This window comes from Antennarius striatus, chromosome 8 (assembly GCF_040054535.1).
Source record: "Antennarius striatus isolate MH-2024 chromosome 8, ASM4005453v1, whole genome shotgun sequence".
NCBI classification, from domain to species: domain Eukaryota; kingdom Metazoa; phylum Chordata; class Actinopteri; order Lophiiformes; family Antennariidae; genus Antennarius; species Antennarius striatus.
The window spans coordinates 15705454-15719158 of NC_090783.1; the positions used below are offsets into that span (position 1 = coordinate 15705454).

General features: G+C 38.7%; 2 protein-coding genes across 2 annotated transcripts; both read right to left on the bottom strand.

The window, feature by feature from the left end:
* Positions 1–451: 451 nt before the first annotated feature.
* Positions 452–6795, bottom strand: LOC137600335 (uncharacterized). The gene is made up of 4 exons (XM_068321897.1): positions 6561–6795; positions 3640–3737; positions 3316–3388; positions 452–1592 (listed from the first exon to the last, which is right to left on the bottom strand). The coding sequence occupies exons 1-4, from the start codon at positions 6631–6633 to the stop codon at positions 1075–1077; spliced, it is 762 nt and encodes a 253-aa protein (XP_068177998.1). The 5' UTR covers positions 6634–6795; the 3' UTR covers positions 452–1074.
* A 3401-nt stretch (positions 6796–10196) lies between these two features.
* Positions 10197–13131, bottom strand: LOC137600530 (cell division cycle protein 20 homolog). Its single transcript, XM_068322203.1, has 11 exons — positions 13012–13131; positions 12507–12664; positions 12261–12406; positions 12054–12150; positions 11827–11946; positions 11521–11714; positions 11353–11447; positions 11036–11273; positions 10763–10888; positions 10515–10632; positions 10197–10410 (listed from the first exon to the last, which is right to left on the bottom strand). The coding sequence occupies exons 2-11, from the start codon at positions 12622–12624 to the stop codon at positions 10241–10243; spliced, it is 1422 nt and encodes a 473-aa protein (XP_068178304.1). The 5' UTR covers positions 12625–12664; positions 13012–13131; the 3' UTR covers positions 10197–10240.
* Between the last annotated feature and the right edge of the window lie 574 nt (positions 13132–13705).

Here is a 13705-nt window from a genome sequence, read left to right on the forward strand (position 1 = left end):
CTATAAGGAAAGAATACCTTCCAAGTTCATGCTGCTCAGCAAGAAAAACCTTTGAAGCATCACTTGGCTTCATGAAAATGAACGACTGGATGAATAGTGTCTGTGGTGAACCAATTCCTGAAATCTTACAGCTTTAACTCTAAAAAAAAAAAATGTATTTAACAGATTGATTACAACAAAAAGATACAGTATTCATAAATTCCTAGACTTTTTTTGCTGGGTGCATCAAATCAATACATGTCAATCTGCTTCTTAGTCAGTGCTACCTGCAAAGCAGTCTTAAATGTTCACCTTGAATGTGCAGGAGCATGAACCAGGAACAGGGATTCTTCAGGGAAGTACCTCTAAAGGAAGAAGGTAGGAATGTTCTACGTTCCAGAAATGCAAATACTACAACCAACTACATAGGGCTTTGAAACTGAGAAAAGACTCATCTTCATGCAAAGATTTTATTTTTAACAATGTAATATAAACCCTATGACAACTTCCTGTTACCTCAAAGATTTAAGTTACATCTGAAGCATAAAAACACAGAACTTCACCATAAAACAAAAAAAAAAACCCAACACCTTCACATTGATGGTAACCTGTCATTTAGAAAGTGGCTGCAGACTCCAAAGGAAGAAAAGTTATAACCCTAATGGGCTGTATTTATTCACTATGCTGACATTTGGTAAACTGAGAAAACGTAGGGTTGTCCTGTTTTTTAATGGCACTTCAAAAGGAACATTATTGTATGGCTAATATAATCCAGCCCAGCATGTTTCTATCAACAATACAGCTTTCAAACCATGATACACTAGGGGCTACAAGAATTCCTATTAGAACCTGAGTTTTCTGAACTGAACCTTAAAAGCCTGTGTTCTGTTCTGATTGAAGGTTGAGGTGAGGGTAAGAAAGGAAGACACATGAAAACTAGACTGATGAACCCTTAACTTGCAGTCATTAAAGCAACAAACCCCCTCCAGCCCCTGCCTTAACACAGGTTCATGAGTCTTCTTCCAAGGTGAAAGAAGGCGCACAGCATGACTACCTCCAGGTCTCTTTTCTGAGGAAATTATAGGGGGAACAGTTCTACGCCGCCATCTCTGCAGCAGGGACAGCCTCGACCTCAGCGGGGGGAGAAAGAGGGACTTCATCTACTGCTGTCGTACCAGCGCTTTCCGCGGTGAGGGCCACTGCTGGTGCCTCCTCTGAAGCAGCAGGTGGCGCAGCTCCTTCTGTGACCGGCTCAGCTGCAGCATCAGAGGCCACAGCTTCTGCAACAGTTTCCACGATTGTCTCCAACGCAGGTTCTTCAGGAGCAATGACAACCTCGACAGCTGGTGTCACCTCCTCCACTGGTACTTCTGCGGGCTCCGACGAAGTAGGAACACACTCAGCTACGACTTCGGTAGGCAGTGCTTCCACCTCATCCACTGGTGCCACTGCTGCTGGTGCTAAAGGAGCAAGGACAGACTCGGAAATGACTTCGATGGCTGGAGCCGCATCTTCGACTGATGACACTGCCTCCACCACTGGGGCAGGTTCCACAGCAGGAGCTGCTTCTTCGGTTGCAGGAGCGGCTGCTTCTGGTGTCATCACTTCTGGTGCTGTGGATTTAAACAAAAATATGAAACAAAAACAAGGAACAGCATCCCCTATTGATTAATTATGTGTATGAAAAACAAAAGGACAAATATGTCTGACCTCAGTAGGTGGGGGGGGGTCTCATGAACTAGAGGTAGTGTAATATCTGCTTATGTGTTCTTAAAGGGTAAATACTAAGAGCATTCAGAACTGAGAAAAATAATACTTAACAGCTAAAGTTAAAGCTCAGACTGTTCTTCAGATTCTCCCATTTTAGGTCAAATAAACTAAAGATAATCAAAATCTGGGTAGGCAGTTTGTTTTATCCTGACTCAAGCCTGAAAGGAACATATGACCTCACTGATGACATGAATTATGTTATGGTGATACCACAAGGTTCAAGGGATGACAACATTCACTTTTCCAGTTAGTGGGTGGAATATTTGATACAAACTAAGTGTATTAAAAACTGCCCTCATCTGCAAAAAATGTAGCACAAACAAAGTATATTTTTTTAGTACATTCAGCAGCAAAGACAGGAATTTAAAACAAACTTAAAATCAACATGTTGGACCACAAATTTCATAGCAGAGTCGCCAGCTAGCTTAAAGTCAAAGCGCTACCGTGTCCTGGGTTGCCAGCGGAAGAGCTTTGTGCTCCATTTGGGACTATAACAACAATTCCTAGTGGAATGCACAATGAAACGGTGGTAGCTGCCGATTACACCAGTTAGACTAGCTCCTGCTCTGGGCGTACAGCCATCATGTCACTGGGCTCGGTCTGAATAAATGGGGGGAAAAAAACTCAGACAAATCAAGGAAGACAGGCAAAATAAAGCTATTGAGAATGATCATTCCACCATGAAAGCCATTTGGGTGATGACACTAAAGTTATTTTGGTGTAGTTAATTCGGGAAACACGCCATGCAAGGATAAGGCCTCATGCAAATGTCATGTAATTTCTAAACCAAAGAACAATTTGGAATTTAAGTCTCGACAAGAGATAAGTTTGCTAGAAGTTTGTTGAAATATTAGTTTTTGAATGTCTTTTTTTCTTGCCTCTTAACCCACTGATGGCAGCATACAGTTATCAATGGGTTGGTGACATTGGTTTCCATTTACCACGATCACATCATTGTGTTCAGCCCATCCTACATCAGTAAAGATTTTAAACTTCATTCATTCATTACGATCCACTGTGCTTTAAATGCCCTTAACTTTTTTTTGTGCACTACATTTAAGCCTTAAATCAACTCACTAGACAGACTGAGAAGGATTTGTACAGACATGAAGCCCTGTAGCTTTTTGATCACTTTATTTCAATTTGTGCAACCCAGTCACTTCACTTTTCCTACCCTACTTGGTTTTATGATCAAATACCTGCCATGGTAAAATGGAGAACCTTGCAAATACACGTTTTTAATGTCAAAAGTGATGTGTCATCCTTTGAGTGTCACTTTAAACTAATCTGAGTAATCGAGAGCTGCAGTGTTGCCACAAGGGTACCTATAGGTTCAGAAGAAGAAAAAAAAGACCCTATCTATTTGAGATGACTTCTGCTAAAACCATCAAGGCTAACCAGTTGGATACTCTAGCTAAACATGAACATGCGGAGAACCATGTGACTGGGCCTATTGGTGATACCAAGTCACTTTTTCATGGATACAGGAATGAAATTGAAAACAGGAAAACGTTCTCTTTGTACTGTGGTAACCGATTCTTGCTAGAAGAATGAGCAGCGACTGACCCTTTACTGTCAAGGAAACGTTGGTGAGTCCTTCCTCTTTGCGCTCGCTATCACCACTGACAGTTTTGTAGGCCTAAAAGACAAAAATAAGGCAGAATCGAACTTGTCACATTCCAGCACATACATCAAGTAATGGCAGCATAAAAACAGTCCCAGTGTTACAAAACCAGTGCTTACACACTCGTGATTGGTAGGACCTTAAAGGCAACTGAACCACAGCATACACTATAGTTGTGTGTAAAGTATTAGTGTAATGAATATCAGATTTCATATATGTGTATACACATACACACACAAAGTGGAGATATTTTCTAAGATGCTCACATAGACGGCGGCGGCAGTGAGGCCTCCTCCACACAGAAGGACATACGCCATGTTGGAGGAACTGCCAGGTACTCCGAATCCCAAGTGTCTCACTGGAGCTGAGAGGCAGAAGGATAGATTAAGTGGGTTAGTTTGTCAAAACTGATTCAAAGCCACCCGTCAGATGAGGGTAATGTTCATTACTACTTTCAGAAATTTGGAATAGGAATGGACTTCCATTTCATTTCATTCAACCAGAACACATGTAGGGTATTTACCTTTTGTTTAGGAATATTAAGTGAAATGAAAAAGTATACCACACATTTGATATTCTCTGTTTATGAGGAACCTCCCATCGAAGTACAACAGAAACATCAGTGCACTTTAGTAGTAACCCGTCTTCTTCCATTAATCCACTTACACAACACACCCTGGCCCTTTGTAACAGATGAGATGGAAAGATGCAGCCGCAGCCAAGCTTAAGACTGACCGGACCTTTCACTGAACTCTCCAGCACACAAACGGGACCACTTCCTGCTCGACAGACATTAGAATTATCAGGCAAGTCTGTACTAATGAAGTAGTCCCTCACCGCATTAGGACTGAGCTGAGGATCTAACGAGGCCTGTTGACAGGATACACACCAGTGATTAGCTACAGCCTGAATGTCCAGTGAAAATGGTGTGTTTAAAGGATTGCCACTAGTGCATGCAAAGGAGGACATAAATAAAACCACTCTGTATCCAGAGCACTATCTCAGTCTAATCTTTTCAGCCCTTGAAAACACACACAAACATGTAGACATACACACATGTTACAGAAACGTTTTATGTGTCCAGGTACAGTATATAAGAATAACTCATCCTGTATCTTCTACAGTAAATACAGTGAAATCAGTTTCAACATTTAAAAGGACTTAAAACAAAGAGACAACTTGTATATTCCCCAAACAATTTTCACTTACAAAAAAAGGTTTACAATCATAAATATTTATCTTTCAAAATTTAAATCCCAATGATAATGCATTTCTCTGTAGCACATAGCCATATAATGATTAGCTTGAGCAACAAACAGCTGATTTTACATAATGCATTCATTTAAATTCCAATAAAGCATTTGTCACACTTTGTATCATGGTATTATTAAAGTTGCTGATGCAGTGACTTCCTGGAGTCTCTACTGGCAACGGCACCATGACAAGAAAAATCAGACTGCAACCAACAGAACGGACATTTATGAAAGAATTTGACATCAATCTTTACGTCTAACTACCTGATGTGCTGAAGTTTTTTTTTAATTCAGGCATTTACTGCAGCACCAAAAAGTTACAAGCAAGTAGTGCCCAAACAACACTGAACTATCATCTCTGAATGCTGAGTCAAGGTAGCATTAAGCCCTCCCATGACAAACAACAGCAGGAGGCACACGGCCAAGTCCAGGCTATTTGTACAGGTAATCAGTTAATCTTTTCAGAGAGACTCAATCCTGTCAAAAAAAAAATGGACACACATGTCAGGCAACAGGACACAAGATGGCTGCCCTGTGCATGTCCGATACGTGTATGCAGACAAGCAGGATGGATGAAGTGTCAGCTACCATGTGCTCACTGAGTCAGAAGGAGTCAAGTCAACAGAGAGAGGAGGGGTTGTGTGTGCGTGTGTGTGTGTGTGTGTGTGTGTGTGTGTGTGTGTATCACTCCGACAGACAAATTATGTACATAATTTTTCATGACAATATATGCGGAATGAAAATATAAAAGTGTGGGGTAGAAAAAGTCTGTTTGTTTTGTTCAGTCAGAACTTCAGATATTTTATCCAGCAGGAAATGAAAGCAGCAGTTTGTCCTCAGGTGGAATTCCACATCACAAAATCCCAAAGTATCCCAAAGGATGATCCAGAAGAGGACATAAAATAAAAACTGACAAATAAAAACATACGATTTATAAAATAGACGACCGTCAGATGACATGGTTTTAAATCATATCATCAGAATTGTTTTTACATCCCACTTCAGAGCGGTGATGTACTGTATTGTAATTGTCAGTGTTCGTCCATTAGTTCATTCACCAAATATCTTCGTAACCAGTGCAGCTAGAAAGATGAAACAAAAAGCAGATTACTCAAGCAGCAAAGGGGATGAAAAGGAGATGACCTTGAGAAAACTAGGGCAAGGTCAAATTTCAACTTTTGTACACTCAGGAAACGGATAAGATAGAAAGACGAAGGAGAAACCCAGTGTAAGACCATAGATCAAAGCTATTGCTTTGATCTACCTATACACTAGCTTTGATCTATGGTCAAAGACCTACCCTATCAGTAGGTCAGGGTAAGTCGCAGGATGTTGCCTTGTTGATGCTGTAACTGTAAACATTTAAATGGTTTCCACACTTTAACCCTTGAGGTTAAAACGCATCTTCCACTAAACGTCCAAAGGACAGAGTGTACCCACGGCACAATTGTTTCTGCGCACTTACGCACAAAGATCGAAGCATGAATGCATTAAACGAAGGTTTATTTATATTCGTGTCCAGAAATCGAAGTGGATTTTGAGAGCGCAAGAAACGTAAGACTTTTTTTTGCCGGAGCGTCGATGCGCTCTTTCATAACTAACGCGCAAGAACTGCGTGTTCTCAAACAGGACACGCCTCCTGACAGGACGATGTGAACGTATAGGAATGTTTAACAAACCTCACAAGTCAGCAAAATGATGTTAGGATCTAAGGTCAAGGAGAAAATGTGCATAAACGGACATTAAATATCGCAGCAAATTTTTCCAATAATTTCGCAGGATTTTTTTTTTTTTTTTTTTACAATTATGAGAGTTTCTGTACGTTTATTTCAGACTTCTGAATCCAGACGTGCTGAGGAAAGCACGACACGGTATTTTATTAATTCAATTACCACACGTCACGCACAAAGTGATTATTTAACAAGCCGACTCACCGCTTCTGCACGTCGGTGTGAAAGCTCTCCATGCCAGCGGCCCGACTCTCTGCCATGCGCGTCTGCAGAACATGTTGGCCCGGTTATCAGCAGCAAGTGAAGGAGTGCGCACCCGATGGCTTGCTGGAGGTTTTCGATAATTTGAGGAGGAGAACGGCTGCAGTTTATTGGTGATTGGAAAAACGCCCACTTTAAAAAAAAAAAAAAGAAAAAAAATCGAGCGCCCTCTAAAGGTGAATAAGAAGCATTGCTCAAAAAGTAGTGATAGAGGAAATGTGTCCTATCACAACTAACTGATGTTAGTTCATGTTTGCAGAATTATGTTTTTGTTCTATTTAAAACTTTCTAAATTTAAAGTTTTTTCATCACTAGATCTTGAATATCTGGTGAGGACGTCATCAGGCCATTATTGTATTATTGTTCTAGTTATGTAGACATTAACCGTACAGTAAATATGTCAAACTGTTCATTATTTAATTTATGGTACCACAATAGCAACAATAGAAGTGCAGCATGGAGATAACCAATGTATTTAAGAGTCTAATCATGGATTGAAAACATTTAGTTTAATTTGTATTTGTAGTCATTTCCATAGTCGAGTAAATTCAGGTTCATGTTCCTTGCCGAATAAAATTGATTGATCTTTACATTACTCCAGCACGAGTATCCAATTAAATGGCATCCTGTTCTGTATCCCAGCAGACCTCGTTGGAGTACAGTGACAATCTTCTGAAAGACATTGCTGCTTTATGCAATCCTCTCAAAAATCAAATCTAACTATGGCTTTGACTATTCCCTGCAGAGATGAGCTGCACATGACAGACTCCATCCAATCCAGACCTTCACAGCAAGCTGTTCCATCATCACCCCCCACATCATACTGGACCAATCCATCAAATCATCTGGACACTACATTTAGAAGTAATTTAGTAATTCAGTTCAGAAATATGCAAACAGAATGAAAAGATTGACACTGATAATGTCTTTATATGTTGACACTGTAATTTGTTTCCATTTATTGACAGTTTGAACATATAACAATTACAAGAGGAGAGGCGAACTTCTTCAACATTAAGAGTATCTTTAAAAGTTTCACTACTATAGCACTATAAGTGCATATGCTGATGATCAAAAATACACAGAACCTCATTTGTTCATAAATGTGTTGGCTGTACAAAAATCTCTCAACAGGAGTGTAGAAATTGAGACATGGGCATCATTGACTTTGTGTTTGCACTGTCATCATGGTGCATTTACAAAAAAGTTTTTTGAGATACTGTATAATGATCACTCACTTGTAAATATGTCACATAATGTAAAAAAAATGGCATATGTAAGCAAAGTGGAAAACCACTTTGAATTAAACTAATCTAAAAATACTTTAAATTGCACTAAATGACCACTCTTATCCAACAGATGGATAACGTAGAATTAAGCCTTTCTATTGATAGTAATGACCTTATTATTCCACAGGGTGGGCCATGTAGTATGACATTGTTGATAAACATTTTTCTATATTGAAGCCTTTGTCTATGGAAGTCAGAAAACTTCATGAACAACTGGAATATTTCAGAATCAGGACAGGACAAAAAATCTAATCCCCCAACATTCGTGCAGAAAAAACTTTTATCCATTTTAAATTCAATTTTCCAATCATGCATTCAAAATTCAGCAGTTTTTACATCACTATTTTTCTCATCTTTGGCCATCAGTTTCCTTATAGTGCAGCATTTCTGTGCTGCCAAACAAATAAAAAAGAGTAATCAAAACGTATTGTTTCACAGACAGCCTCGTTTTTCCATCTCTTCATAAAATTGTGAAATTCCTCGAAAAGAAAGTGACATGCTCTGGGTAGCATTATATGGCACAAGAGGTTACAATGGGTTAAACTTGTAAGTTTTGTAATTACATCCCACGAAGCAGTGATGTATTGTAATTGTCAGTGGTTGTGTGTTCGTCCGTCCATTTGTCTATCCACAAAATATCTTCGCAACCGCTGAAGATAGAAAGATGAAAGAAAAAGCACATTACTCAGGCGGCAAAGAGGATGAAAATTAAATCACAACCTTGATCTTGAATAACTAAGTCACGGTCAAATTTTCACTTTTATACCTTTTAAGATACACATCTCTGAAACCTGAGGAGATATGATTACAAAGCAAAAAGCAACATTTTCAGGAAGCCAGAGGCACAAAAATGTATAGGTCAGGTTATCCAAAGCTGTTTAAGTCAATCCACTGGACGTTAAGAAAGTTCTTGAAGACGTTTCGTCCCTCATCCAAGAGACTTGTGGATATCCTAACTGGACTTTTGTGAAAGCTCATACAAGATCCAGAAAAGAGAACAACCCAGTGAAGACGGAAGAGAGCAAGCGAATTGGTATAGTGATCACTAACCACACCCCACAGGCTTAATCTGCTGGGACATGACCAGCCACCTTCAGAATTGAAGAAGTCTCTTGGATGGGAGACAAAACGTCTTCAAGAACTTTCTTAACGTCCAGTGGATTGACTTAAACAGTTTTGGATAACCATGACCTGGATAACAGAGAACCTATACAGACATATAGGTCAGGTCAAAAATTTTGAGTTCAGGGGTTTCGCGAGATGTTGCAGTTTCTGACTGCCTTGTTTTTGATTGTTATTCAAAAAATATTCTTTTAAAAAAATAAAATGTGTTTACTCTTATGGATAAACAATTTTGTCAAAAATTAAATCATTAATAAGTTTCATTTTTTTCCTTGTTTAGTATAATGAAGTCCAACATCCTCTCTACAACCTTTTCAGCATTTGTGACTTTTATCTGTTTGATTGTAATATGGATTGATTTTTTTAGATTTTAAACAGACTTTGTGCAAAAGTAGATTTATTGAGTTTAAGATTAGTCAATGCTACTGACACATCTAAGGTCAATTCGGTGTAGAACAATTCACCTAAGCTGTGTGTTTTGGCGGCGGGAGGAAGCTGGAGAATCCAGATAGAACCCATGCAGACATGGAGAACATACAAACTTCATACAGACAGCAATCAAAACCAGAACCTTCTTGCTGTAAAGCAACATTGTGCCGCCCCGTTAAGGGAGAATAAAATTAGAAATATACAAATAAATGAAGAAATTAACTTAGTATTAAATATTTTTGAATTTATTGATTTATCTAAAAAAATATTACCATAACTTAAATATTCTGAAGACATCATTTACAGCAAACATTAATTATTTTCAACATATGGAGTTTCCCAATGCATTATGACATTAACAGTTCCATTTACCATATTCCAGAACGCCTTAGTTTAATACAGCTCCGGGAAATGTGTGTATGGCTGTCCTCCAATCTCTCAGAGTCTCCAACAAGGCTGTTCAGTCTTGTTTTGTTATGAAAAATCCTCATGGGAGCTTTCCAGCTGTACAGTAGTACATTTCCAATACTGGAAGTTGTCATTTTTGAACATTAATCTATATATCCTTTCATGAAATCTTCAGATTAAGATTTATCTAGCCATTAGTTTGCAGGTACAGCATTGAGTCTGAAACAGCAAGTGTACAAAAGATGTGTTGAAATAAAACTAATTTGCAAACATTTATGCATCTAAAACAAAAGTCAAATCACATTTAGATCAAAGAAATAGTACCTCCATATAAATTAGATATTTTATTGCACAGATTTATAAAAAAGAAAACAACTATCGTATTGTTTCGTTTATGCTTCTGCCTGTTGGCATAACTATTTTAACTTTTTTAACACGGTTCATTTCAAAACTCTTCCACAGGCGAATAGTCTCATCTTCAGCCAGGGTTGCAATGGTAGATTTGTCCGGGCTCATTGCCATGCTGAGAATTTGTTTCTCATGACCTGAAATGAAAAGCATTTCAATCTGCATAAACCACAAAAGTTTCTAGCTCACAAGTCGATTGAGTGTCAATAAGCACAAAACCGATCTGGTCAAATTCACCTACCACTGAGCTCTGCTACTTTGGTGAGAGAGGGGTACTTCCAGATAACGACATTGTTGTGGGAGCCCCCGTGGGCAGAGACCAGCTCACGATAGTTGGGTGCAAACATCACTGATGAGATCTGAAAATCAAAGTCATATTTTAATTTTATTAAAGACAATTAAACATTCTCCGTAAAGTTAAATGATTTTTTGTATTTCAAAAAGTAAACACATTTTTTTCTGAGCATAAGAGTTTACAGTTGTATTAACCTGTGACTGAGTGTCAAGCGATTTGACACAGGCACCGTTGTACATGTTCCAGAACTGAATGCAACAACCATTGGTTCCACCTCCAGACGCAAGGATGTTTGTCTGCCATGGACACCAGGCTACTGCCTAGGAAAAACAGAAATTAGTTTTAAGCCTTACACATGCTAAGATAGAAATTTAAAGATAATTATTTACACGATCCCAGCAGTTCTTTAAAACATTAATTAATGTGTTCAATTTCTTTTCTACGTGTTCATCTATGAGGCCAATCACCTTGACAGCTCCTTGATGATGACTCCAGGAGTGGACAGGCTTCTGAACGTTGCTGATGCTGCCTTCCTGCACACGAGACCACACCTTAACCACACCATCTTTGCTACTGCTGGAGAGGTATTGTCCGTTAGGGGACCACTGCAGCCCACAAACATCTTGAGAGTGACCAGCGACTGTGCAAATGTGATGGTCTGCCACCCTAACATCATGGTGTTTAATTCTTCCTGATTTTGAGCCACTACGAGAGAAACATATTTGGATTCAACACAATTTTTTATTTTTTTTGGCTTTTGTATTGGATAAAGAAGTAAACGGACCTGGAAAGAACATGGTTGTTCCAGCTGAGGCAAGTAACTCTAGCTCGATGGCCGGTCATAGTCCGAAGACGCTTCTCACGTTCAACGTCCCACAGCTAAGAAATATAGAAATCAAAAGCAAGAAACTAGTCTGCGAACATCATATGCCACATACACTCATACACTAACCTGAATATCACGGTTACTGGTGCCAACAGCTATGCAATTTCCATCTTTGGAGCTAGACAGTGAGCTGACATAGCCCTCCCCATGTTTCAACTTCAGGAGACGAGTGGCTCCTCTTGTCGCATTCCAAAGGTAAACAGTTTTATGAAGTGCTATGAGAAGCATATTTTGACTGCTCCAGTCAAAGAGATTAAATTCTGGAGGAGGGAAGTAAAACAAATAGAAACAACAAAATTAACATTACTGTTGTCAAAACATCAAATGCAAAACATCAATGGATTTTATTCGGAGAAATCTATTCAGACTTACCAAAATCCTTGTGAAGTCTAGGAGCGTCTAAGACTCTGTCAGCAGATGAAGATATCCATCTCATCTTTTTGGCACCTATTAAATCCTGGCTGTAACAGACTTCTAAGTTGTTTTGAAAGCCTGTATTTTAGACAACAATTAGATTTATTTTTTTTAAAAATCATGGCTTTGTACATTCAACCAATATTCTACCTTAACAGAACTTGCATCCAAACAACTATCCTCACCCCCTGGAGCATCCAGTGACTTCCCTCTAATGTTCAGGACCTTTGCTTTGTCAATGTCACATCCATTTAATAACATAGACCAGGCTTTGTGCTTTTGCTTTAAAAGACACGTGGCAGAAATAAGTATACAGTAATTTGATTTGCAAAAGCCTAATTTTTGAAGATGTTAATTGAAAAAAACAAAAACAAAAAAAAACAACAACTTACTTGTAACAGTGCAGAATTATTTGTATTGTTTGTATGTTCTTTCTCCTTCGTGAGCAGGAAAGCCGCCATTTCCATTTGTACGTTGTTTCTGGTAGGAATCCAGCGGTCATCGCCGATCTTAGAGGGTCTTTGCTTCTTAATGTTACCTATGAAACAGGAAATTGACTCAGGATCGGTTAACACATGTAGACACACAGTTATGAAGCTAATGAAGTTTAATGTTGTGTGAATGTGCTGGGTTCATACGTTTGGTTTTCCTCTGAGTTACTGATGAATCCAGAGATGTTTTGGCAGATTTGACAGGCGACAACATGCTAAAAGCAGGACCACTACATGAACACCTCGCCACGTTAGTGATGGACATATCCGAGCTCAAAATGTCTGGTTTTGTTCAGGGTTTAATCCTGTAAAGTAACATACAGACAAATAAACAATAAACATTCATGTACTGCATAACGGCAGCTAATACCAACGTATATTCCGCCTCTAACGCTAGGATTAGTTTTCGTTATTTAGAGGTTTTAAAGCAAAATTAACATTCCTTTCGTAATTATACGTTATCTCAACTGAACTACTAAAGGTTGGTGTAAAGAATCTAATCTTGCTATATGTAAATGGTAACAAGATAGCTTTAATATCTAAATCAGCCGTTTTAGCGTTAATTTTCGCGGTGTTGGAAAATTTAAATGTAACTTCACTTAAGTGATTCAAAATGCGGCACCTATATAACTTGGAAACAAAATGACCTCACCTCAGCAGCAACCAGAGTGCTAAATCACCGCTGCTTAATGTTCTCCGACTGCTTCTTGAAAGGATTTGGTTGAACTGTCAGGAGGCACTGAGCTGCCGCGTCTTGGTTGCTAGGGTAATATCGACGTTTACAAACGTGACTGGTTGACGTCATTTCCTGCAAACTTCCTGTAATGCCTTTCATTGGCCAAAAGCGACTGCAGTTGTGATACAGTTTGAGCGAAAACGTAAATAAGTTAAAACTAAAAACATGTACAACCCATAAAAATATACACCTTTTAATTTTAGTTTTACGTTTTACATTTTAGCATGATTATCATTAATTTTAGTCTTTTTTAAACTTTGCTTTATACTTACTTATTTCAATCACTATAAAAATACAATCTGTACTATGAGGCCCTTACAAGTCACACATTCTAGCTTCACCATTATTTTATACACACATTAATCAGGGTAACAAGTTGCATCTATTTTTTTCTACAACTTTTATCTTTTTATATAGCATGAGGTAGTAAGATACAGTAAAGTGCTGGATCCCCCCCCAGAAGGGCTGAAGGAAGTATCTGGAGAGAAGGAATTACTGTATGGGCATCTCTGCTCAGACTGCTGCCTCCGAGGGCGGATAGCTGTTGAAGATGGATGGATAGATGAATGGATAATACTACTACTACTACTACTACTACTACTACTACTAC